Source organism: Balaenoptera acutorostrata, chromosome 3 (genome assembly GCF_949987535.1).
Source record: "Balaenoptera acutorostrata chromosome 3, mBalAcu1.1, whole genome shotgun sequence".
Classification (NCBI taxonomy): domain Eukaryota; kingdom Metazoa; phylum Chordata; class Mammalia; order Artiodactyla; family Balaenopteridae; genus Balaenoptera; species Balaenoptera acutorostrata.
Window position 1 is genome coordinate 14,002,074 of NC_080066.1, and position 27,528 is coordinate 14,029,601.

A 27,528-nucleotide genomic window follows, 5' to 3' on the forward strand; every position below is an offset into this window, starting at 1 on the left:
CTGGACAGCTACCTGTAAAAGAATGAAATTAGAACACTCCCTAACATCATAACCAAAAATAAACTCAAAATGGATTAGAGACCTAAATGTAAGACTGGACAATATAAAACTCTTAGAGGAAAACATAAGAAGAACACTCTTTGACATGAATCACAGCAAGATCTTTTTTGATCCACCTCCTAGAGTAATGGAAATAAAAACAAAAATAAACAAATGGGACCTAATGAAACTTCAAAGCTTTTGCACAGCAAAGGAAACCATAAACAAGATGAAAAGACAACCCTCAGAATGGGAGAAAATATTTGCAAACGCATCAACGGACAAAGGATTAATCTCCAAAATATATAAACAGCTCATGCAGCTCAATATTAAAGAAACAAACACCCCAATCCAAAAATGGGCAGAAGACCTAAATAGACATTTCTCCAAAGAAGACATACAGATGGCCAAGAAGCACATGAAAAGCTGCTCAACATCACTAATTATTAGAGAAATGCAAATCAAAACTACAATGAGGTATATCACCTCACACCTGTCAGAATGGGCATCATCAGAAAATCTACAAACAACAGATGCTGGAGAGGGTGTGGAGAAAAGGGAACCCTCTTGCACTGTTGGTGGGAATGTAAATTGATACAGCCACTATGAAGAACAGTATGGAGGTTCCTTAAAAAACTGAAAATATAATTACCATATGATCCAGCAATCCCACTACTGGGCATATACCCAGAGAAAACCATAATTCAAAAAGACACATGCACCCCAGTGTTCATTGCAGCACTATTTACAATAGCCAGGTCATGGAAGCAACCTAAATGCCCATCGACAGACGAATGGATAAAGAAGTTGTGGTACATATATACAATGGAATATTACTCAGCTATAAAAAGGAACGAAATTGAGTCATTTGTTGAGACATGGATGGATCTAGAGACTGTCATACAGAATGAAGTCAGAAAGAGAAAAAGAAATCTCGTATATTAACGCATGTATGTGGAACCTAGAAAAATGGTACAGATGAACCGGTTTGCAGGACAGAAGTTGAGACACAGATGTAGAGAACAAACGTATGGACACCAAGGGGGGAAAACCACGGTGGGGTGGGGATGGTGGTGTGCTGAATTGTGAGATTGGGATTGACATGTATACACTGACGTGTATAAAATTGATGACTAATAGGAACCTGCAGTATATAAAAACAAACAAACAAACAAAACAACTAATACTAAACTTTCTTTTGGTTATTTGTATGGAAATATGTTAATATAAATGTTTCAGACATTACATGAAATTTCTTAAAATCTTATATGTTCTGGTATAATGTTATAATCAGAATTCTAGTTATTAGTTTAAAATGTATATCTCAGAAGTAACTAATTTTCCTTGTCAATTGCATTATTATGAATTTTCATCAAATCTTTAACTGTGGTCATTTTTAAGTCTTTTGTCATTTACAGACAGTTCTGGGTGTACTCTGATGATTTTGCAAATATGTTCCTATACAAGGGTTTCATCTTCAAGGAATTCATGGAAAAGACTCTGACAAGTACAGGTTTCTGGTAACTGACTATACTGCTAAACTGAATGAATAAGCATTTTCAGAACTCTAATGGAAAACTGATGAATTCATAAAAGTGCTAACAAAAGATCAAGATGAAAAAAAAATTAATTACATGGGACTGAGTGAACTGATGAGGATGATTATAATTTTTGTGACTTTCTGTTTGAATTAAAAAAAAAAATCCCACAAGGACTCAGAGGTAAAAAATGTACAAATCAATTTTCACTGCAAAGTAAAGGAGCTGTTACAGTGGAGGATTACTGGACTGAATGTCAATATTATGACATAGTATGAGTGTGTTTCATGTTTGGTAATTGCAATCATTATTGCTTTTGTTGTGGTCATCCATTTAAAAAAAATATATATATATATAGGTGGTCAGTTTAATGAAGGAGAGTACTTCACTAAGAAGAGATAAGACACACATATATTAGTATCAATCATAAACCTAGATGAGAAACATGAAGTTCATTACACAGTGATTTTTTTGTTCTGTTTCTTTAGCTTAAGGAAATTAAAAGGAAGGTTTAATAGGAAAAGAAAAATTGCCAATTTAATGAAAAACATAATCTTATTAGATGTGGCAGCTATTAAAACAATTTGCCATTCTTCATTAAAATTTTTGTGATTTAATTGAAAACATAGGGACTTCCCTGGTGGTCCAATGGGTAAGACTCTGTGCTCTCAATTCAGGGGGCCCGGATTCTATCCCTGGTCGGGGAACTAGATTCCACATGCATACCGCAACTAAAGAGTTCGTAGGCTGAAACTAAGGTCCACACCGCAACTAAGAAGTCCGCATGCTGCAACGAAGACCCCGCATGCAGCAACTACGACCCAGCATGGAATGAATGAATGTAATGACCACATTCAATTTTAGAAAATGAAAACAAGGAAAAAACTACTCTCAAATCTATAACATAAATCTTTAACATATCCACTATGATAATTTTGTCTAACATTTTATTCTGTAATTACTCATTTACATTTCTGACTCTTCCAACTAGAATCTGAGCACCAAGAAAACAAGAATCATATTATAAGGAATCGACAATCCTTTACCATATAGTTATTATTTATGCATAATAATATACAATTTGTTGTTCTGGGTTTGGTGTCTGGGAAAATATATCCTGGATATATTTTCAAGTTACTTATTAGGTAAACTTCCTAAATAAAACTTGATAATCAAATCCAGGAGATACTACAAGAAATAGAAGTATAATTTTCACATTCCCAGTACTTCCACTTTTTTGTTATGATAAATCTATCTGTAAGTCTAGCTTTTTCATATGTTGTACCATTTCCTTAGACTAGTAATCACTTCTATTTAGTCCTTTTAAATCTCCCCAAGAAGCACTTCATAATAATAGTCCAATGTATTTCTTTGATATGTCTAAATTTCCCAATAATGTGTCCAGATGATGATTGTTTGTTTGTTTATTTATGGCTGCATTGGGTCTTCGTTGCTGTGCACAGGCTTTCTCTAGTTGCGGTGTGCGGGCTTCTCATTGAGGTGGCTTCTCTTGTTGCGGAGCACGGGCTCTAGGAGCGCAGGCTCAGTAGTTGTGGCACACTGGCTCAGTAGTTGTGGCTCGTGGGCTCTAGAGCGCAGGCTCGGTAGTTGTGGCACACTGGGCTTAGTTGCTCCATGGCATGTGGGATCTTCCCGGACCAGGGCTCGAACCTATGTCCCCTGCGTTGGCAGGCGGTTTCTTAACCACTGTGCCACCAGGGAAGCCCTCCTTCACTCTTTTCTTTGACACTTCATGGGCTGTTTCAATCTAAGACCTCATTTTTTTTTTTTTTTAAAGGAAGTTTACCTCCATTATTTCTTCAGGTTATTTCCTCTTCTCCATCTTTCTCTCTCCACCTTTCTGGGGCTCCTGTTATCTGGATTCTACTTCTATTCTCCATATGATATAGTTTTTATTTTTTATATATAGATCCTCTCTGCCTTTCTAGGGATTTCCTTAATCTGAACTTTCCATTAATTATTTTCTTCCTTGGCTATACTTATCCCATATATTGCATTCTTTACTTCAACCATTAAAATAGCCTTCCATACCTAAAATTTCTACTTTTTTCTTTTTATAATATTTTCTTTGTTTCAAATTATTTTCCCTTATGTCTTTATATGCTTATTACACTGATTTGTTTCCTCTCCAATGTTGCTTTAAGGACTGATCTGGGTAGAAGATCAGATTTTTAGTCTCCTAAATCTTGACACACCCAGAAACAACTTTCAATATAAGTTTCCTAATACACTTCTGAATAAAAATATTAGTTGCTCCTAATATTACAAGCATCTTGGAGAAAAATCTGAGAAACATAATTCCAAATACTTAGTTGTTATTATATAAATATACTATTCTGTCAGAAATAGGTACATACATAAATCCAGATATCCTGAAATAAAATGACCCTATGAATGTGAAACAAGTAATATCGGCCATCTATAGAAACAGCTCACCATAAGACACGGTCTATAACTCCAGGTTTAATCAAGGTGATTGGGACAGATTTTCAGAAAACACATGACCTGACATTAATGTAAAAGGAAGCTGCAAAGCAATGAACTGCATTATAAAGAGAGAAAAAAGAATGTTATCAAGATGGTGACAGTCTTTAAACATAATCTAACTCCTTATTCTGGTAGCAGATTCACTAAGCAAGTAACTTCCCAATTATGATGTGTTCCCCAAGATTATTTTAAGGAAGAATAAGACAAGCAACATTTGGCATTCTTGACAGTTTATGTTTTTATCATTAATGATTAAATGACATTCTTCCCTACCTTCATTTCTGAGATACTGTCTTGGGTCAGCCCACCTGACCAACTCTAGGTATACTGACAAAACCAAAAGGAGTCTAGTATATTACAATAATCTGTGAAAGAGGTAAGTAAGGATCTGAACCAACCCATAGCCATGAGGAAGAAGATGGAGTCTGAAAATAATAAAGAAATCAGATATAAAAGTCATATCTAGGAAGTTTCAAATTAATTAATTAGAAAAAATATTTAGAAGGGTACCACTTGGTGACTGATTCAGTTAGGCGAAGGCAGAGAATACAATGAGAGACAGACAAATTCTTGACAAAAGGAGAGGAGGTAACTTTCAGGAGACACTGAGTATTACAAAAGAAAATACTGTAGCTCAGAACCATAATCTTTACATATATAGTTATCATTATTTATTACTCATATAATCATTAAAACATTATTCTGAAGTACACGAAAAGGATACCACTTTTGTAGTAAACACATTCAAGTTACTACACATACCTGAAAGTAACAATCATTTCTTTTGGAGGGAAAAGGCTACTTTCAAAATTTCTAATAATTTAAACATGCATTAATCCAAAAATTATGAATACTGTGGGGTTTTTTATATTGAATGTTTCTACTTGTTTCCTACTTGCTCACTTGATCTCTTCCCATCTGTCCACATTCTTTGGTCCATCAAATATTCTTCTCTTATGTCTTGATCCTTGATCTTTCTAGAGTCTTCCTTTCCACCCTGACTTTCCTATCTTAAAATAAACCTGATCCAACCTTTCTTCTTCTTCTCTATCAATATTTCTCAGCCTTGACCAATCTTGGAGTTTTAGTTATTTACCCCTATGTGGAGGACTACTATCAATACTCCTTCATGCCCAAACTCTAATCTCATCTATCCATTTGCATGCTAAATGTCTCTACCTAAATACCTTGTTAGTAAATGAATATCCATCCTTCCCAAGCTCCTGCCATTCAGTTCATTGACAATTACTACCAGTTCCTTCCTGGGTAATATATGTCCCATCAGTCTGACTTCATTATTCTCATTCAGGCACTCAATACATTTGGCTATGTTATATTAAAAATCCAATTGGTTTCTCTGTTCCAGCATTAGCTCCTTTTAATCTTCTTATATGCTACAGCCAGATGAACCTTCCTAAACAACAGGTTTTATCTTTTTATTCCCAGCTCAAACACTAACTACTCTCAACCCTTTGGCCTAGTATCTAAGGGTGTTATTTTTCTTAATTCACATCAAATAGCAGTATCACCATCACTTTACACAGCCTGTGTATTCTCATTTATGTGCCACTGCTTGTGCTGTTTTGTATTCCTGGGATTAGGAGTCTAGCCCCGATCCCTATTCTCCATATAGCTAAATTCTACATGCTCTTTAAGCATCAGGTAAAATGTTACATTCTCGGGACATCTCCTTCCCTCAGTTGAAAGTAATTTCCTCTGACCCTGAACTCTTATTATACTGTAGATCATTAAAGAAGTTAAAACTACATATCTTGAAATTATTTATAAACACATTTCTTTTCCTTTTAGATGTTATGTTTCCTAAAGGCAGGATCCATTTACAGTATATACTTATTTCTGCCAAAGCAACTAACCAGGATCTTAGAGACAGAAAGAACTTAATATATACTTGTCAAATGAAAAATAGTTTCAACACTCTTGAGAAGGAATGTTTCATATTGCAGATACTCACAGCCTGCAAGATTCCTTTTATTAATATGCGAAACTAAGGGTTTAAGGAGAGAGAAAGGGGTGGAGTAGATGCATACATTAATTGGTTAAGTGTAGTGGATTCAGAATACACATGCTCACTCTCAAACTATTGCAGAAGTATTAGAGAGACACATTACAGAATTAAAGAATTATTATAAATCATAGAATATGGTTCACATTCTTCTTTCTCTCAGTGAGAGAGAAGGGTCACAGATGTTCTTAAAAAATCCAAGACTTAAGGCGTCCAGACCCTGACAGGTAAATAGTTTACGGAATCCTAAAACCCACGGTACCATGTCTTAATATAACAAACCCAAACAAGTACAACAATAAGAACATGATAAAATTCTTCATCCCACCAACCATCTAAAATTATGGAGAATTCCTTTCAGCTATCATTTCTGTGACTACAGATCTCTAATACTGCTGTATATGTGAAGGCTTCCAAGGTACATTAGGATTAATTTAACACTATTACCTTTAGAACCACGCTTGAGTTTGCTACATACCTATGAATTTAAGTTCCTGCTTTGTTAGTGTAGAACTGTCAACTCTGTCTAAAGAAAGGACACACTTTAATTTTGAATTTTTAATAACCAGTTCCTAAAAACTACCATGATAGACAAGTTGAGGAGCTTAAGACATTATGAGGAGGAAAAATCAGTAGGGTTAAAGTCAAAAAGGGGGGAAGGGGAATTTTCAGTCATTATAAATTTATTTTTCACTACAATAAAAAGGTAGCACCCTAAATATATTATCAATGGCAGTACCATTTAATTAATTTAAAAGTAATTCTTATAAATTCATTTCCATTTACACTAATTCCTTCACTCAATAAGAACTTTTCAGGTTCTTCTTCTCTTGCAGTTTCAATGAGATGCTTATAAATTCATTTCACTTTATAAGTAGTTAACATGCATACTGAAAATGACTTTATCTGCCCAGTGGCTGATTCACCATCCAAATGTTAATATCCTTCTCTGTTTATCACTTAAGAGTCTCTGAAGGCTACCTTTCAGGAACTTAAAGAGATCCAAGAGACAAAGTAGCTTGGATGCTTTGAAATGGAAAAAGTCTTACTGTCTTATCTATAGTATATGTCTTATACTACTTGGCAAGGCTATATAGTAATCAATCAAATTCCTTCCTATACAGGAACAAACATTGAAACAAACAGCAGCATTTGCTGTATCCTGGGATGTTAACAATTTATTGTATAAAAGTAACACACCAACTAAATGGGTAAGAAGGAAAAACAAGTCTATTGTGATTAAAAAGAAATTAGATCTAGAATAATCTAGATCCACTGTTCTCAATCTCCACACTGTTCAAAGAGACAGCTTCTCCCATCAGTAATGCCTCATTACACATAGTGAATCTTTTTTTTTTGGCGGCGCCGTGCGGCATGTGGGATCCTAGTTCCCCAACCAGGGATGGAACCCACGTCCCCAGCACTGGAAGCGTGGAGTCCTAACCGCTGGACCGCCGGGGAAGCCCCCATACAGTGACTCTCAAATGATTCACAGATGTACTACGGAACTGTTCTGTCTGAGAACTACTCATCTTTTTTCTTAAATCCCTACACCTCAATGCTTCCCTGAAATGAAAAGGGGACACATATGAAGAATAAAAATCTAGTTTCCTACAAACTATTCTGAAAAAACCTGGATAGGATCCCATATTTGAGGGAGAATGTTCACCCCCAAAATCAATTAGCATCCCTATTACTCTCAATCCTATAGGAGATATCTACAAATAACTGGTTGGCATTACTTTGCCGCCTCCATCAAGTGAGATGTGCTTGATGAGCGTGGCTGTGACAAATTCTGGGCACCATAATTAAAGGGGATTCAACAGCGTAGGAAACGGGCACAGAAATCAATTAGCTATGTTACTGTGGTGAAAACAGATCCAAGTTCTCTAGCTACTTTAATCTTCTATTTCAAAGTTATATTAAAAGTGAGAACTGCCAAGACAAACAAATGAAGGAACTCCATTACTGCAGCAAAGGACCAAGTTCCTACTCTGATAGAAACAAGACTGCCTAATGCAAAGTTTAATTCCCGAAGAAAACGAACACATTACAAAGAATATATAAAACCTATTCAAGGGCTGTGTAGTAACTGACGACAATTTATTCATTTAACATTAATGCAGAGTCTATTAGATGATGAACTAAATACCAATGAAATAAAGAAAAAACCCAATTCCTATGCTAAACAGCTTTATACTCTAGTGAGGAAGAAAAACTATGAACAAATAAATTATTAAACCACCTAGAAAGCACTAGAGCAAAATTATACCTGAAATAGGATGATGAAAACCAGGCTGATGACGTGCTAGTTTTTAACTGGACTATAAAACTAAACTGTAATCCCTATATACATAGTACTTGTTTCATCATTATAAGCATTTTAAATACACCTACCAAATGAAACAGAAGTTAAACTTAGAGTTTAGTAATATCATGAAATCTAAATTCTCTTACTCAAGCTGGCTAGTTCAAAGGTACCACCATAATACAAAATGTTATGAAATACAAGGCACTTCACTTCATGGACATCTATTCAAAGTTTACCGTCCCCATACATTGTTTTCTAAAATAGTCAAATGACTATTTTGCCTTTCCAAATTGCCTTAAAAGTTTCAAAAATTTACTAAAAGGTTTTTACATTATATCTTTCTCCTATCTGTTCAGCTTTCTTTCTCCTCTGTTAGTACAATAATTTTATTTCTTCAACTCTTTTAAGTTTCCTAAATTTCTCTGATCACATAAAATTCATCTCACTGGGCCTATTTTTTACAAATATATTGGTGAAGTGTTTTCCTGAAAGTATTTTTCTTTGTATTGATGATATTCTTATTTCCTTATTGAGAAACACCAATTTCAACGTACAGCTGATTCATGTTGCTGTACAACAGAAACTAACAACATTGTAAAGCAACTATACTCCAATAAAAAAAATAAAAATACACACAATAAAGGGAAAAATTTATATGCATAAAAAAGAGTTTATGGGATATTTTACACACATTCAAAAAAACCGCCACCATTAAGTCCTAAGATCCTCTATGAGAAACACCAAGTCAAGATATATGCTTAAAATTCAACGTCTATGACTATTAAACATACAATATTTCCTTGGTTCTTATAGTTTTCAAAACAAGTCTCAGTGAAATAGTAAATTTTAATTTTATAAAGTTCTATATAATAAAACATTTTGAGATGTATCAGATACTAGAGAGTAAATAATGAAAGTAATCCAGTCTTCAACTTTTCAGAATTTCAACTTTCTAACGGAAGAGTTTATGGGTTTGTCTTTTTCATTTTTTAAGTTTCACAAATGTGAGACAAGTATGACTAAGATATAGATCACAGAAACAAAAACAATTGTCTGGAGGAGCAGCAGAAATAGAATGAAGAAAATATTAGATCACTATGTACAAGAACCCAGAAGTGTTTTTTTTGTTTTTGTTTTTTAGTTAATAATTCTATCAAAAGACTTTGGAAAAAACTCTGTAGGAGATAAATCTATGCTTAGTTTTAAATTCTACTTTCATTAGTAAGGAAAGGAGGAAGGCCATACCAGCAGCAGACACAACCAAAGTCTGTATCATAGATTTTGCAGAGAACAGTCTATCGGGAAACTATGAGTAGATTATACTGATGCAGCAAGAAGTGGGAGAGAAGAAATGAGACTGGAGAGGCAGGTCAGTGCCAGAAAAACTCCTTATGCCTTGCTGAACAATATGAATTTATCCCATTAATACCAGAAAATCCTTAAAGGATTTAAGTAAGACAGTGACACGGTCTGATCTGCATCTTTATTTATTAAAAAAAAATTTTTAATATTTATTTATTCATTCATTCATTTATTTTGGCTGCACCAGGTCTTAGTTGCGGCATGTGGGATCTTTAGTTGTGGCACGCGGACCTCTTAGTTGTGGCATGCACGTGGGATCTAGTTCCCCGACCAGGGATGGAACCCGGGCCCCCTGCTTTGGGAGCCTGGAGTCTTACCCACTGGACCACCAGGGAAGTCCCTGATCTGCATCTTTACATAGACCCTAATAGATTCTGGTAACACCTAGAGAAGGAGCTGGAGAACAGAATGAAGGTTAAGAGGTTGCTGAAAGAGTTCATATGACAAATTACGTAGAATTGCCAAAGCAGGAGCAGTGGAAACATAAAGGAAAAGACAAGTTAAAGTGATGAATAACAGGAAAAACCTTTAAAAAAACAAATGGTGACAAACTAAACGCTTCCCTCTCATTTCTTTAAGTCCCTAGCATAACTCTGGTTTAGAACTTTTAATCTATCATATAGAGATAAGGAACACCAGAGAAGAAGCAGGCTTAGAGTGGGAATGTAAGAAGAACTGAGGTTTATTACGCTGTTGGGAATGAGTCTGAAAATCAAGATAAAATTCTACACTGGAGGCAGAGATTTGGCAATCTAACAAATATAGATGACTGCTCAATCTGTAGGTATGAATAAGATATCTTCCAACGGAATAGGCATAGAATGAGAAGTGAATAAGTAGAGGAGAGGATACTAGGAATAAAACAAGAGGTACACAAACAAATCGTAAAAGATACTGTCAATACTCTCGGGAAGACATTGCTATAAAGACCTACTTTCAAAAAAAAGATCTGAAATAAATAATCTAACCTCCTATCTTAAGGAATCAGAAAAAGAAGAGCAAATGAAACTCAAAGCAAGCAGAAGGAAGAAAAAAAATAAATAGCAGAAATACAATAAAGAACAGGAAAACGATTTTTAAAAAAAGAATGAAATCACAAGTTGGTTTAAAAGAACAAAATGGCATATAAAGCAATTATACCCCAGTTAAAAGAAAAGAACAAAATTGCTAAACTTCAGCTAAACTGACAAAGGAAAAAGGAAAAAGGACTCAAATATACTATAATCAGGAATAAAAGGGGATATTACTACCCACATTACCAAAAAAATTTTTTTAAAGGATTATGAAGAGAATACTATAACTGTATGCCAACAAATTTAAAAATCTAGATGAAATGGGCAAATTCTTAGAAACATCCAAACTACAAAAATTGATACAAGAAGATATAAATAGATTTTTCTCAAAAGAAAATATACAAATGGCCAAAAAGAACATGAAAAGATGCTAATTCATTAGTCATAAGATAAATGCAAATTGAAACTACAATGAGATACCATTTCACACTCACTTGGATGGCTAGGGAAAAAAAATAGAAAATAACAAGTCTTGGTGAGGATGTGGTGAAGTTAGAACCCTCATATACTACTAATGGAAATGTAAAGTAGTACAGCTGCTGTGGGAAACAGTTTGGCAGTTCCTCAAAAAGTTAAACAGGAGTTACCATAATGACCCAGCAGTTCTATCCTAAGTATATACACAAGACAAATTTAAAAAATATGTTCACACAAAAACTTGTGTGAAAGTTCACAGCAGTATCATTCATACCAGTCAAGAAGTGGAAACAACCCAAATATCCATCAACTGATTACTGGATAAACCAAATGTGGTATATATCCATATAATGTGTATCATCAAGCCACAGAAAAAAGAAGGAAGTGCTGATATGTGCTACAACATAGACAAAACTTATGCTTAAATATGGAAAACATTATGCCAAGTAAAAGGAACCAGACACGAATTCCCTCTACATGTAGTGTCAACAAAAGGCAAATCCATAGAGACAGAAAGTATATTACTGATTGCCAGGGTATGGAGGGGGAGGGGAATATATTGGGATGTATGTGATTTATTTCCAGATTGATAAAAATGTTCTGGCATTAGGCTTCCCTGGTGGCACAGTGGTTAAGAATCCACCCACCAATGCAGGGGACATGGGTTCGAGCCCTGGTCCGGGAAGATCCCACATGCCACGGAGCAACTAAGCCCGTGTGCCACAACTACTGAGCCTGCGCTCTAGAGCCTGCGAGCCACAACTACTGAAGCCCGTGTGCCACAACTACTGAAGCCCGTGCTCCGCAACAAGAGAAGCCACAGCAACGAGTAGCCCGCACACTGCAACAAAGAGTAGCCCCGCTCTCAGCAACTAGAGAAAACCCCTGTGCAGGAGCGATGACCCAATGCAGCCAAAAATTAAATAAATGAATAAAATAAAATAAATTTTTTAAAAAATGTTCTGGCATTAGATAGTGGTTACAGTTGCACCACATTATGAATACAGTTGACCCTTTACCAATATGGATTTGAACTGCATGAGTCCACTTACACGTGAATTCTTTTCAACAGTAAGTACTGCATTACTACATGATCCTCGGTTGGTTGAATCCATGGATGCAAAACTGACAATAGGGATGAAAGCTGTATACAAAGGGCCAACTATAAATTTTATGCAAATTTTTTTACATGTGAGGAGCGTCAGGGCCCCTAACCCCTGAGTTATTCAAGGGCCAACTGTATACCAAAAACCTTTGAATTATATACTTTTAAAATGGTTAAAATTGTAACTTTTATATTACATAAATTTTATTTCATTAAAAAACTTTGGGTGGGGACTTCCCTGGTGGCACAGTGGTTGAGAATCTGCCTGCCAATGCAGGGGAAACAGGTTCGAGCCCTGGTCTGGGAGGATCCCACATGCCGTGGAGCAACTAGGCCTGTGAGCCACAACTACTGAGCCTGCGCGTCTGGAGCCTGTGCTCTGCAACAAGAGAGACCACGAAAGTGAGGGGCCCGCGCACCGCAATGAAGAGTGGCTCCCACTTGCCGCAACTAGAGAGAGCCCTTGCAGAGAAACGAAGACCCAACACAGCCAGAAATAAAAATAAAAATAAATTAATTTTAAAAAACCTTTAAAAAAAAAAAAAAACTTTGGGGGGAAAAGATTAGATACTGGAGAAGTAGAACAAGAACCATTTACTCTGAAAAAGGATGAGAGAAGTATGAAAAAGAAATAAGGGGTGTAATTTTATACATACATGCAAAACAATTAATTAAAGCAAAGGAATGATAAACAAAATTCAGGATAGTCATTAACCTTGGGGAATGCAATGGTGAAAAGCATGCACTATATTCAACAGTGCTGGTAACATTCTATTTCTTAAATCAGTAGTAGATTCCTGAGTGCTCATTTTATTAGTGTGGCCTCATAACTTATACATATTGCTTTCAATGTATCAAATATTTCAGAATAAAAGTTGAAAAAGGATTTATGAAAATACGTCAAAATATTAACAGGTGTTATATCTGTAATAAATTCATAATCTCTGTACTTTTCTATAACTTTGAAGTATTTTATAATTTATAAAAAAGATAGAGGAGAATGCTATAATGGAATACAGAAAGCTTCAAAAGAGAATGGCCAACAATTTCTCTGAAATGAAATCAAGTAAGATAAAAACCTGCCTCCTGGAATTGGGAACCAGAACTGGTCACTAGTAATTTATGGGAAAAAAGCTAACAAAAAAGGTGCTAAAACCAAAACTATTCAATAAATACATGTACTAATAAAACCTAACCCTGGAAATGATTTAAGTAACATCTTAAAGTATGGCAGTTAGAATAATTGTGAGCAGACATGGTATGCAGAATAATGCCCCCCCACCTGTCCCCAAGGTGTCCATGCCTTAATGTCCAGAACCCATGGATACGTTACCTTAAATAGCAAAAGGGACTACACAAATTTATCTAAGTTAAGGACCCAGAGATGCAGAGCTTATCCTGAATTGTCTGGGTGGGCCCAGTCTGATCATAAGAGTTCTCATAAAGTGTATTTGAAAACCAGACAGACTGAAGCATTAGAGGGACTTCCCCATAATTGATGGCTCTGAAGATGGAGGATGGGGGCCACAAGGCAAGCAGAGCAGGCAGCCTCCCAAAGCTAGAAAATATAAGGAAAGAGATCTTCCTCTAGAGATTCTGAAAAGGTTCAAAGCCTGCCAACACCTTAATTTTAACCCAGTGAGGTCCATGTCAGACTTCTACAGAACTGTAATAAATGTGTATTGCTTTAAGTTTGTGATAATTTGTTAGAGCAACCATAAAAAACAAATACAGAAGAATAAGATGGAATGTAAATTCTTCTTTATCTTTCCTCCCCCAGAGACAAGTCTCAAGGTTTTTATTGCTTGATGCTCAATGTAATGAAGAAGAAAAAAAATTTTAAGCTAACATTTGACACCTCACACTCATTAGGATGGTTACTATCAAAAAAAAAAAAAATTAAGTGTGGCAAGGATATTGAAAAATTGGAATCCTTGTACACTGTTGGTGGGAATATAAAATGGTGCAGCCACCATGGAAAACAGTATAATACTTCCTCAAAAATTAAAAATATAACTGTATAAAATAAATAAGCTACAAAGATCTACTGTACAGCACAGGGATGTATAATAGCCAATAATGTATAATAACTTCAAATGGAGTATAATCTATAAACATTGTGAATCACTATGTTTTACACCTGAAACTAATATAATATTGTAAATCAACTATACCTCAATTTAAAAAAAATTTAAATATAACTACCATATGATCCAGCAATTGCACTTCTGGGTAAAATGGAGATTCGAAAAGATATCTGAACATCCATGTTCAAAGCAGCTTATTTACAATAGCCAAAAGATGAATGCAACCCATGTGTCCCTTAACAGATAAATGGTAAGATGTGGTATATGATACAATGCAGTATTAATATTATTCAGCATTAAAAAGGAAGGAAATTCTGACACATGCTATAACATGGATGCACCTTGAGGACATTATGCTAAGTGAAGTCAGTCAGTCACAAAAAGACAAATACTACATGATTCTAACTCACATGAGGTATCTAGGAGCTGTTGTTTAATGACTATAGTTTCAGTTTTTGTAAGATTAAAAAATTCTGGAGATTGGGTGTACAACAATGCGAATATATTTAACACTACTTAACTGTACACTTAAAAATGGTTAAAATGGCAAATTTTATATTATGTGTATTTTACCACAATTAAAACAAAAAAATGGAATACACTTGAAAAAAGAGAAAACACAAACATATGGATTTTTCCAACTAAGTCCAAGCAACTCTCCTTCAATCCTCCACAGGCTAAATATTACTCCACTAGGTGCCAATTCTACATTTGTCTTCGTAATTGAAAATATAAGTCCAGAGCAATTAGGCGAGAAAACAAAATAAAAGACATCGAATTGGAAGGGAAGAAGTAAAACCGTCACTATTTGCAGATGACATGATACTATATATAGAAAACCCTACAGACTCCACAAAAGAAAATGTTAAACAAATAAACAAATTCAGTAAAGTTGCAGAATATAAAATCAATATACAAAATCAGCTGCATTTCTATACACTAATAACAAACTATCAGAAAGAGAAATTAATAAAACAATCCCATTAACAACTGCATCATAAAGAATAATACATAGGAATTAATTTAACCAAGGAGGTGAAAGATCTCTACACTGAAAACTAAATGACATTAATGAAAGAAATTGAAGGCACAAATAATGGAAAGATATTCCTTAGTCACGGGTTGGAAGAATTAATACTGTTAAAATGTCCACACTACCCAAAGGAAGCCACAGATTCAGTGTAATCCATATAAAGATTCCAACAGCACTTTTCCAAGAAATAGAAAAAACAATCCTAAAATTTGTATGGAACCACAAAAGGCCCCAAATAGCCAAAGCAATCGTGAGAAAGAACAACAAACCTGGAGGCATCATGCTCCCTAATTTCAACTATATTACAAGGCTACAGTAGTCAAAACAGTATGGTATTGGCATAAAAGCAGACACATAGATCAATGGAACAGAATAGGGAGCCCAGAAATACACCCAAGCATATACGGTCAATTTGCGGCAAAAGAGACAAGAATATACAATGGGGACAGGACAGTCGCTGCAATAAATTGTGCTGGGAAAGCTGGACAGCCATATGCAAAAGGATGACACTGGACCACTGACTTATACTATACACAAAGATCAACTCAAAATGGATTAAAGACTTGAATGTAAGACCTGAAACCATAAAACTCCTATAAGAAAACATAGGCAGTAAGCTCCTTGACATTGCTCTTGGTGATGATTTTTTGGACTTGATACCAAAAACAAAAATAAACAAGTGGTAATACATCAAAAATAAACAAGTGGTAAAAAGCTACCACAAAGCCAAGGAAACCATCAACAAAATGAAAAGGCAACCTACCAAAAGGGAGAAAATATCTGCAAATCATACACAGCTGACCCTTGAATATGGGTTTGAACTGCGCAAGTACACTTAATGTTTTTTTTTTCAATAAACATAGTACCTGTATTTTCATTTTACAAATCTTTAAGTGTGGGGGAAAGTTTGTGTTCGCTTCAAAATCATAATACATGGAATCAAATGAACCAGGGTTTAAGTTTTGGTTCTATCTAAACTGTTTCTGCTTCTTGCTTTGGGTGAGTCATTTGTCATTTCCTTTGTTTCTAAGGCAGAGATAGCAGTACTTGATTTTCAACTGCTCAGGGGTCAGCACCCCTAACCCCTAGTTGCTTCAACTGTTGAAGAGTCAATTGTATCTGATAAGAAGTTGATATCCAAAATATATAAAGAACTCCTATAATTCAAGAGGGAAAAAAATCCGATTAAAAACTGAGCAGAGGATCTGAAGAGACATTTTTTCAAAGAAAATACACAGATGGCCAACAGACATATGAAAAGATGCTTAACATCGCTAATCATCAGGGAAATGCAAATCAGAGTCACGAGATATCGCCTCACATCTGTTAGAATGGCTATTATCAAAAATACAAGAAATAAGTATCGGTGAGAATGTGGAGAAAAGGGAACCCTTGTTGGTGAGAATGTAAATTGGTGCAGCCACTATTGGGAAACTGTTTGGAGGTGCCTTTAAAAAACAAAAAAAGTCCTACCACATGGATCCACTTCTGCACATTTATTTGAAGAAGACAAGAACACTAATTCAAAAAGATATATGTACCCCCATGTTCGCTACAGCATTATTTACAATAGCCAAGACATGGAAACAACCTAAATGTCCGTCAATGGATGGGATGGAATGGGTGATGAGGGTCAAATTTCCAGTTACAAAATAACCCAAGATTTTAAAGAAAACCTGTGTTCATTATATTAATCCCATGACATTAACTTCATTCACCCATGCAAAGAAACATGACAATTGGCCTGTTAAATTAATACAACCCAGTACTATGTCAGTTAATAATGGCAAAGGATTTCGGTGGCTCCCAATAGTATCTACTTTCTTTTTTACCCCAAATATACTCTTTTCAAACTTTCAGCATGCCTCCAAATTCTAATATTCCAAAATTAAAGAGCAAGTCTAAATTTACCTATGCAAACTGAAAATGTTTTATACTTTCCTATCAAAGAATGGTAACATATTTGGTTTATTTTTAAGAATGCTTCTAATCTCTTTTCCTCTAGATACCTAATATTCAAGAGTTCCTTTTTATCTGGAGTATTTATTCTAAGAGTCTGCAGTTCCAGGTTACACAGGGAAGCAAGAGTTATTTTAAAAATGTACCCATTAATAAAATGCTCATTAGGGGTTTCCCATCCCAACCACACTAGCCCTCAAATCAACACAGTGTCTATGCCTGTTCATCATGCCATTAGTCTCTTGCTGGCTATAGGTTTGTAAACACCTGACAATTTAATCCAAGTGCAATGCAAAACGACTGCAAATTAAACTACATTAGCAAAATACGCAAGATTTCAGAAAGTTAATGAAAATGTGTTGGGAAAACTGCTGGAATCATTTAAACAGTCTTGAACAAATAAGAGGTATGTCAGCTAATGACTAAAAAAGATAATCAACAAAGATGATACTAGATTCAAGAATTTTCTTTGAACAGCAAAGAATTAAGGAAGGTTCTTGGAACTGAAGAAACTATCACTTTTGCAAAAATAAACTCCATTATAAGTATATCTTAACAGTTAAAAAAATGGTAGCATTTGCCTTATATTCTGATTTCAGAACCCAATCCTGCAAAAGATGCAAGTCCCCTGTAAAAAGCTGGCCTCAAATTAGACATAATCTAAAAGGCTATCTTATGTTTATTCACTAAATGGAATAGAGAGATAGAATAATAAAACTATTATTATTATTTTAATCCTAAAAATAAAATTCACATTCCCAGTTGTGGAAGAAGCAGCAAATTCCTGATGTAGGTACCAATCACCAACTGCACTGGCAAGCCAGAGCTCAAAAGAACTAGAAAAAACTATCTGCAAAAATAGAAAAATGACCTTCATAAAGGTAGAACAACACTATCACCATTTTGCCTTACAAAGAGACAATAAAAGCCAAACTGATGAACTAAGTTGACCTATTATCCTCCTGTAGGCAATCCACAAAAAGTTTTCACTAAGGTGCTGAACAACTGATTCAGAGCTAGGTTTCATCAATAGAACATGCAAGCTTTCAATTGGGATTCTCTACAAAAGGCAACCTTTGTAATAAATGAACCACCAGAGAAGATTCTAATAAAACTTACCATTGTGTATTGCATTCAGCAACTCTGAGAAAGCTTTTAAGTAAGGAAAAAAGGACTTCAGGTTAAGATCATTCTCAAACACACAAAAGAAATACATAGGCATAGGCTGCATCAGTATAATAAAATCTCAGTAAGTCTACCTTGGATCATTCCTTAAATCATTAAAACTACAAGCTTGGCTCAGTCTTCACATGGTATAAATTTCTAGATATTGCATTTCACTTGCCAATATATTACCTACTAAATTTAAATAATATGTCAGATATACTGTCATAATGATGACAAATCTCCTTAGTAATAAATAAAGCTACTTTTAAAAAGACGTTTAGTAGTCTAACTATGTAATGTCTTTCTGGCTGAAAGTCAGTATCTATAAGATGCAATTCTATATAGGTAAATCCACCTTTGGTCACACTTAATAGTATTTATTATAACGAAAAACCTCATTTTATCATCTAACCTGATAAAACATTCTCAATTCCTAGACTTTAGTATAATAGGCTCAAGATATGCAGAGGCCTAAGCAAAAAAGATATCTAATGCCAATATACAATTATTAACATTAAGATTAGTGAAAACCAAAAAACTGAAAATATTACTTCATTGGGGAACAGAAGTCACAATTCTACAATGGAAGCACCATATTAAAAGGCCAGCAATCAACAAAATTTGGTCACAATTTGACTATAATATGGATCCTGAACACAGGACAAAGCAGCAAGTTAAGCTACCTTTGTAGGAGAAAGAAATCTATTCAATTAAGAACCAACTGCATTTTAGAAAATTAAAATTTAAAGGTTCATAAGTGGCATAATATACTAGAAAAAGCACTAGAGTAGGAGTCAAAAAGTCTGGGTTACCAACCCAGTTAGACAACTTACTAGTTGTTGGACAAGCTCCATCATGCCGATACTGCATGGAAATTTCTGTTGGGAGGGAGGAGAAAGGAAATCAGCAAAGAAGTTGCCAGTGAGTTAAGGGCAGAAAAGAAACAGGCCAGAAAAACAGGAGAACATTCACCTAAAAGTCTAGCTGAGCAGGGCAAACAAATGCAAGAACAGAAATTATGAGCCAGTAATTGGGACATAAGGGGTAGGAGGACCAACCAAACATGATGGCATTCTCACAAATCTTAACAGGACAGTGTAGAAATGTGTGTGCATGTATATGTGTGCAACGAATGAGGAAAAGACAGAAGAGCTTACAAATGAATCTGTATAACAAGCATTTAAGAATAAATGGATTCACTTCTATGAGGAAGTACAGTTAGGCAATGAGATTAACGTGCTTTATATAATTCATTAGATGAGAACAGTGTATCAAACACATTTGAATCCTATGTTCAATTAGAAATTACAATTTAAGTATGAAAATTATTTAGTTTATATCTGAGCAGAAATCCATTATGACTTACATAACAACATAAAACTCATTAAACTACACTCTGCTTACTTTCTTGTACCTTTCATTTTTGATGATGCTAATGAATGAAAAGCCATTACTCTTATTCTTTTACTCCACCCAAATGAGGAGAACGAGCAGAGGGTGACATGAAGCAATAAAACACTGCTAAAAGCAAAATCTGCTCAGAAATGGGAAATTAATTTCCATTTGACACTCCAAACGAAAAATAATCGATAAAACCAGTGCTAAGGCTGTGACTCAAAAGTCCTGGCCTGGGAACTCCCTGGCAGTCCAGTGGTTAAGACTGCACTTCCACTGCAGGAGGCAAGAGTTCGATCCCTGGTTGGGGAACTAAGATCCCGCAAGCCACCACAGGAATTCTCTGGCTATTACTTAACCAAAAACATGACCTCTAGGAACCAGGTGTACAGCAGAGCCTTCCAGGCAACCATCACTCACACATCTACCTCAGAACTTAAGTCTAATCATGGGCCCACTCTGAATAACTTGAAATTAAGAAGAAAGACAAAGCAAGGTAGAGGAAGCCAGCACTCACTTTCAATCACTGTAATGTTAAAAGAACTTGACATTAGATACTGTTAAAAAATCAAACACTTAGGCCAGTTTAGTGTAAGTCCTTTCCAGATGACCCTCGAAAATGAGCCACGGTGGGAGAATTTGCCACCTTAATGCTTCATTAACAAATGCAATACAAGTGAGATTTTAAAAGGCTATTAAAGAGATAGACATGTTACATTATAGAGAAATGGTAGTTGTTTGGAATGGTGCTAAAAAAATAATCAAAGGACACTCATGAGAAGGATTTTCTCAGTGGGGACAAAAAAACTGGAATATGGCTATTCTGGCCTTTGATCTAGTACTTTTATAGAAAGACAGCCATGACATAGGGCCAGCAAATGTTCAGATCATCAAAGGCCAAAACAAAATCAGGGGATTTTCTAAGAAAGCAAATTCCAAGGTATATCCTGGTCTTAGCAGCATCCAATATCCTTTATGATTTTCATTTATAATCCAATATAATCAATGTATGTAAGATCATGAACCTGAGTCATTTAGATGTGAATTATGTTCACTAACTGTAACTACTCCTTCATCTACAGTACTGTGTTAGTAACTCTACTCTCATGAGTTTATTAGATTAATATTTTATCTATATGATTCCCTTACCTGTTTACAGAATCAGTCTATTTCTAATTAAAATATTTTATCAAAAAAAGACTTCTCAGTTTCACTTTATCAACATAAGTAGATATGACATAAACAGGGATACATTTAACAAGTTCCCTTTCATAGTTACACAGGCTCAAGTTAAACTTTCATAACCTTCATATTTCAGTAGAAGCCAGAAGAAACTTCTATTGAGGCGATATACTCATAGTAATAACTTGTCTTTGTGAAATCAGCAACAATTTAAGATTAAGTACATAGTCTCACAACCAAAGGACTGCCTTTCCAGAATCTCCTTTTATAGCATGTATCACCACTAAAGAATTCCATCACTGAAACAGATTTCAGGTATCTTAACTGAGAAAGGTATAGCAGCATTCTATTAAAGAATTAGAGACTGAGTTTAAAAAAAAAAAAAAAAAAAGCAGGGAACCGTATACTTTGAAAGGACAGAGCATGCCCAAAGAAAAGAAATTAATGTTAAACCACCATCATTTAAAAAATACCAAACTTTTCTCAGAGAAAATAAGATGTTGATTTTTGTGAAGAAAAAATGCTAACTTTCACTTTACTAAATCATAAACTCTCCTAATGTGGTTGAGATAAAAAGGAAAACGGGGACTTCCCTGGTGGCGCAGTGGTTAAGAATCCGCCTGCCAATGCAGGGGACACAGGTTTGAGCCCTGGTCCGGGAAGATTCCACATGCCGCGGAGCAACTAAGCCCATGCGCCACGACTACTGAGCCTACGCTCTAGAGACAGAGAGCCACAACTACAGAAGCCCGTGCACCTAGAGCCCGCACACCACAACAAAGAGTAGCCCCCACTTGCAGCAACTAGAGAAAGCCCGCGCGTAGCAACGAAGACCCAACGCAGGCAAAAACAAACAAATAAATTAAAAAATAAAAGGAAAACACAACAGGACAAATACAGCATGTCAACTCTTCCAAAATATTCAATGTTCTCAACATCTTAATTTTCAATGTTTGAAAAGACCAGGTGCCTGTTAAGAGCTCAAAAGAACATATGTAGGAAAGAATTCAATCAAAAGTTTAATATAATCTGTAAGCCAAAACTTACAACCTTTAGTAGCCGCTTGAAACATTTTGTACAAGTCAGTATAAAACAGTAGGTCATTTATCAGGATGTACTGCGATTTAATAAAAATATTACAATACAAACCCTTGATCAGACAAGTTTAGAGGTGTTTTCTGGGTTTCTATTCTGACTAGATCTAGGCCTCCTAGAATAAATATCTTGCTACATATGCTCTACTATAATTTGAACATGTCATGAGAGAATTTTGATTACTCTAAAATTCTTTTAATAGTAAGTTGCCAGAATTAAGTCCAGAATGCTAATTCTAGGAGAAAGACCACTAGCCTCAAAGTCTGATTTCTTCAGCCTGGCATTCAACTCTCCATAAACTCATCCTGCTCTAGTTAATCAACATTACTTCTAACTATCCCACAAACACAAGCTTCTTGTTTCTATGAAGTTTACCCTTCAAATATACCTTTACTATCTTTTCTGATAATAATGTTGGCCTTCGTTTTCTGCCTACTCCAAAGTACAATTCAAATTTCATCTTGTCCATGGTCTTTTCCAACTAATTATATATCCTAAAACTGGTCTGTAATACTATTGATACGTGAAAAGCTTTACAATAAATAATTTCACTTGCAATCTGGCAAAAACACTTGAAAGACAAGTACAAAATCACACAGGATACTACTAAACACATGATAACATTCTCAGTGATTACTAATAGTATTCATTCTTTTTTTTGTTTTTTAATGTTTAGCATTTATTATGGTCAAAGCACTGTGCTGGCAGTGAGGAGACAGTAATGAACATGACAAACACAGCCCCTAACCTCCTGGAGCTAGGATTATAGTGCTTGTTATAGTCTAACCTTATAACTAGCAGGTGTTTACAAGGTCACCTGCATTGTTACTTGCACATGAATCTTTAAAAGGGCATCATGAAAAACAATTCTTGGTAACACAGTACACATTTTCTCCTTCTGACTTATTTATACAGGAGCGAGTTCTCTGCTTTTACAATTACTAAGTGCTTTCTCAATCTAAAATTAGTCCAAAGGAAAAATTAACATTTTGATACTAGTAGGAGGTACTATTGTTGCAAGTTAAATTATTGGCTCAAACTCTCTTGTTGATCCCATTGCTTAAAGCATGACTGACAGTATACTAGCAAGGTTTTACACCCTCATCAGCAAACATCCCTTGAATTTTATAATTAAGTGTCTCTGGAATCAAGGAAAATGCATAGCTCCACCACTTAGAGCTGTGAGAATTCTGTCTCTGTTTCCTCTTCTATATAATGAGCGATAATACTTGATGCCTGTCAAGTGCTTAAGACAGTGTGCAGCACATGCTAAGTTTCAACAGCAGTTAGCAATTCTTAACTTATGGTAAGAAGGCGTAATTCCTAAATACTCATGGCATTTAGCCAGCTTCTAGATAAGAAAAGACTTTTTAGTACTACGCTTATCAGTGAGAGAGTGCTCTGATCTAGTCATAAAACTTTTAGTAAAATGTGTAAGATTAAATAATATATTACCTCAAATAGTTTTCAACAACTAATCTTATTCCCTAATTATGGCTTTAACAAGATATATACACTCTTCAGAGTGATTTTAAAACTCAAGTTTAAGAAAAAAAAAAATCCTGACAAGTCTAAATTTAAGTCATTTATTTTGGTGAAATAACATTTATGGGAATTTCTCCCTACATTTTTGTCTACCTACTGGTGAGGTAAAAGGGATACAAATTCTTATTTTTCTGCCACAGATGTACCACAAACATTGCCCTCACAAAGTAATCAGTGTGTAAAAAACATGATTTCCCACACCTAAAATTTCCCTAAATCAATAACAGCTAGGAAAATCTTTTAAGAATGTAAATCAATAGCTTAAGTCCATTAAATTGAGGATGTGTGTTTCAAATGGCATCAAATGCAATTTCTGAAATTCAGTAATTTTCAGACTATGCCCCTATGGACAGTATATTGGTGAGGATCTCTTTTCATTAGAGCAAATTTAGGCCTAATTTTCTCAATATGTTACTCACCTGATTTCTGTGCCTCTTGCTAAAAATAAATATGAACTAAAATTTTTTCTGAGGAAATGTCTAAATTTATTTCTTGTGACTAGGGGCTATGGCTAACTGCTAAGCTCTTCTGATCTCAAAGGAAACATACTATATAAATAAAACGTATATTTAAGTGTGCAACATATTAAAATCTTTTCAATGGACTTATTTCTCACTGCAATTTATTATTTTTCCCCTCTAAAACGGTGGTTCTCAACAAAGGGCAATATACCCCCCTCCCCAACCTGAACATTTTTTGACTGTCACTATGGGCGGGGGAGTCTTGGGTGCTATTGGCATTTAGTGGGTAAGGTTTTGGAATCCTGATAAACATCCTACAAGGCACAGGACAGCAATGCACAACAGAGAATTATCCCAACCAGAATGTCAATAGTGCTAAGACTGGGGAATCTTGCTCTCAACCATCTTTAACGCTACTAATGAAACAATCCTTCCATAGTTTCTACTCATTTCTCCAAAAAATTTGTCAAACAGGTCCACCACAGGCACAGAAGCTAGCTATGAGAAATAAAAAGAGAAAGAAATCTCTGGCTGTGTGATCTTGGGCAACTTATTTTGTCTGTCTAAGCCTCAGTTTTATCAGCTGTGAAACAGGGGTATTAATAGCCCTTACTTCATAAAACTGCTCTGAAGATTAAACAAGTTAATAAGTGTAAAGCACTTAACAGATGCTGGCACAAAACAAATGGTAGTTAATAGTTACTACTTTTCATATCTGACCTTTACATGTGCTCTTTTCTCCCTTATAATGGTTTTTCTTATGTTTACTTACTGAAATTAATGTCTGTACAATTATAAAAACAATCCAAAATTCTATATTTATATAATATACGTGAATAACCTTCATTTAAATTCTATTTATTATTTTTCCATGCCATTTTCTACCTATCCTCTCCATCAACTAACAGAACTGATAAAACCCATAATGGTTTTTTTTAAGCCAAAATTTCATCATTTCTACAATCAGAAATCTAAAATCAAAACATGGCTAAGATTTACAATCAACACTTATTTAAAATCATTTATCTCAAATTGAAGATGCAATTTAAAAGATAAATGTTGACATTTAGCTAATATACACACTGTTAAGTTCCTAAAAACACGAATCTTAAAATTTTTTAAAATTGAAAATAATATTCACATTACAAACTATAGGTTAAAAAAGCATCCCAATGTGGTGAATAAGAACATATATAAATTCATTCATACTACAGTAAAGATAATGGTAAAATACTGGTAAACACAGTTGAAAACAAAAATGATATAAGTCATTTCAGATATCTCCTGAAATAAAATGTGATTTTTAAAGTCCATAAATTTAAATCATTTATCACTGATTAAAAAATACTCCAGATGGAGTTAATTCAAGTAGAATTTGTGTGAGGAATTGTTGACAAAATGAAGACTAACTGAAGTGTAGGGAAAGGAAGCCCCAAAACAAATACCAATCAAAAACAGTGCAAAAACTCTCACATCTTAAATGTGAATTCTGAGTTGATTTTTAAAATACTATGCAAGTGAAGCAAAAACAAAAATGGGAAATTAATTCTAGGTGTTTCGTAAGAAATGAATGACCGGGGCTTCCCTCCTGGTCCAGGGGGTAAGACTCCGAGCTCCCAATGCAGGCGGCTGGAGTTCAATCCCTGGTCGAGGAACTAAGATCCCACATACTACAACTAAGCCCATGTGCCGCAACTACTAAGTCCGTGCGCTCTAGAGCCCAAGTGCCACAACTAGAGAAGCCCACGAGCTGCAATGAAGACCCAGCACAGCCTTAATTTTTAAAAATAAATAAATATTCCTTAAAAAAAGAAATGAATAACCAACAACTACTTAGCCTATATTAAGTAAAACTGGATTAGTGCCAAATGTCTTTTCCAAAGACCAAACTGTCCTCCTAAGATCATAACCCTTTTCATTAAGATAATTAAATGTCACTTAGCAACTCACAGTATTATCATAATGATAGTTTAAAATGAATTTGCAGGGACTTCCCTGGTGGCACAGTGGTTAGGAATCCACCTGCCAATGCAGGGGACACAGGTTCGAGCCCTGGTCCAGGAAGATCCCACATGCCGTGGAGCAACTAAGCCCGTGTGCCACAACTACTGAAGCCCACGCGCCTAGAGCCCGTGCTCCACAACAAGAGAAGCCACCGCAATGAGAAGCCCACACACTGCAACGAAGAGTAGCCCCTGCTCGCCACAACTAGAGAAAGCCTGTGCGCAGCAACGAAGACCCAATGCAGCCAAAAATAAATAAATTTAAAAAAAATTTTTTTAATAAAATAAATTTTGCTTGGTGGTGGTGGCAGTGGCAGTGGCAGTGGCGGTGGGTGGGTGGGTGGGAGGGAGAGTTGGGAGGGAGGGAGGGAGGGAGAAAACAAGTGGCCAAGCCTACCTGAACCAAGTGGAGAGGAGCCCACACTAAGACTCTGCACACTCCCATTCCTGAGCGGCGTGGGGGATTTCTGGAGACTAGAGCTGGTTACACTTCCTGCAGCTGACGCTACAGATGACGTTGGTGAAGCAGAAGAAACTGAGAGATGAGAAACATTCTCTTGACTTTTGTTGCCTTTGGGTCTACCAGGCCCATGCTTACTTTGTTTATTTCCTTTTCTTTTCTTTTCCTTTACAGTTTCTTCTTCTATGCCAGAAGTTTGAGCCCGCTTATATCCTGCTGTAGGAAGGCTGGAATTACCCAAATCTCCAGGTGAATTTTCAAAGCTTTTAGGCTGCGGAATAACAGCTGAGGTTGAAGGGAGACCAATTATGGAACTAAAACTATTTACCCCCCCTTCCTGGCTTCCAGACTCTCCTTTATGTACATCTTTGGTTGATGATGACTGTTGGGAGTGAGTGTAACTGTCATTACGCAGATCTGAGTCTGTAAAGCTCAAGAAATCCTGGGGAGACTGTACTGAACTTCCCGAAGATGATTTTACACTGCCTGGAGTTCCTGAAAAACTGCCTGTAGTGGGGGAAAAAAAAAAATGGGGTAGGAAAAGAAAAAATTGGATGCAAAAGTTCCCATGAGCAGTAGAAATGACACAAACATCAAAAAGAGAGGATGAAAAAAACTATAAAACTTATTAGGACATCAGTATGTAACAAAGCTAGATTTTTTTTAAGGATTATTACTGAAATCAAGTTTATCTATAAAATTATGTTCTAAAAATACTTATTTTATAGTTATTAAATTGAATATTAACTCTTGAATTATAAGCTA

General features: G+C 35.4%; 1 protein-coding gene across 11 annotated transcripts in view; it reads right to left on the reverse strand.

Annotated features, from left to right (window-relative positions):
- Positions 1 to 27,528, reverse strand: part of MLLT10 (MLLT10 histone lysine methyltransferase DOT1L cofactor) — a 253,347-nt gene that overhangs the window by 46,947 nt on the left and 178,872 nt on the right. For 8 of the 11 annotated variants that reach the window (XM_057543542.1, XM_057543540.1, XM_057543541.1 and 5 more), the window contains 3 exons: positions 26,701 to 27,270; positions 19,456 to 19,500; positions 18,575 to 18,607 (listed from right to left, as the gene is read on the reverse strand). The exons of 1 other annotated variant lie outside the window; for it this stretch is intronic. In XM_057543542.1, coding sequence (XP_057399525.1) covers positions 18,575 to 18,607; positions 19,456 to 19,500; positions 26,701 to 27,270 — 648 coding nt within the window. The remainder of the gene's footprint in view (positions 1 to 18,574; positions 18,608 to 19,455; positions 19,501 to 26,700; positions 27,271 to 27,528) is intronic. 2 more of the 11 variants (XM_057543537.1, XM_057543538.1) reach the window with 2 other exon arrangements.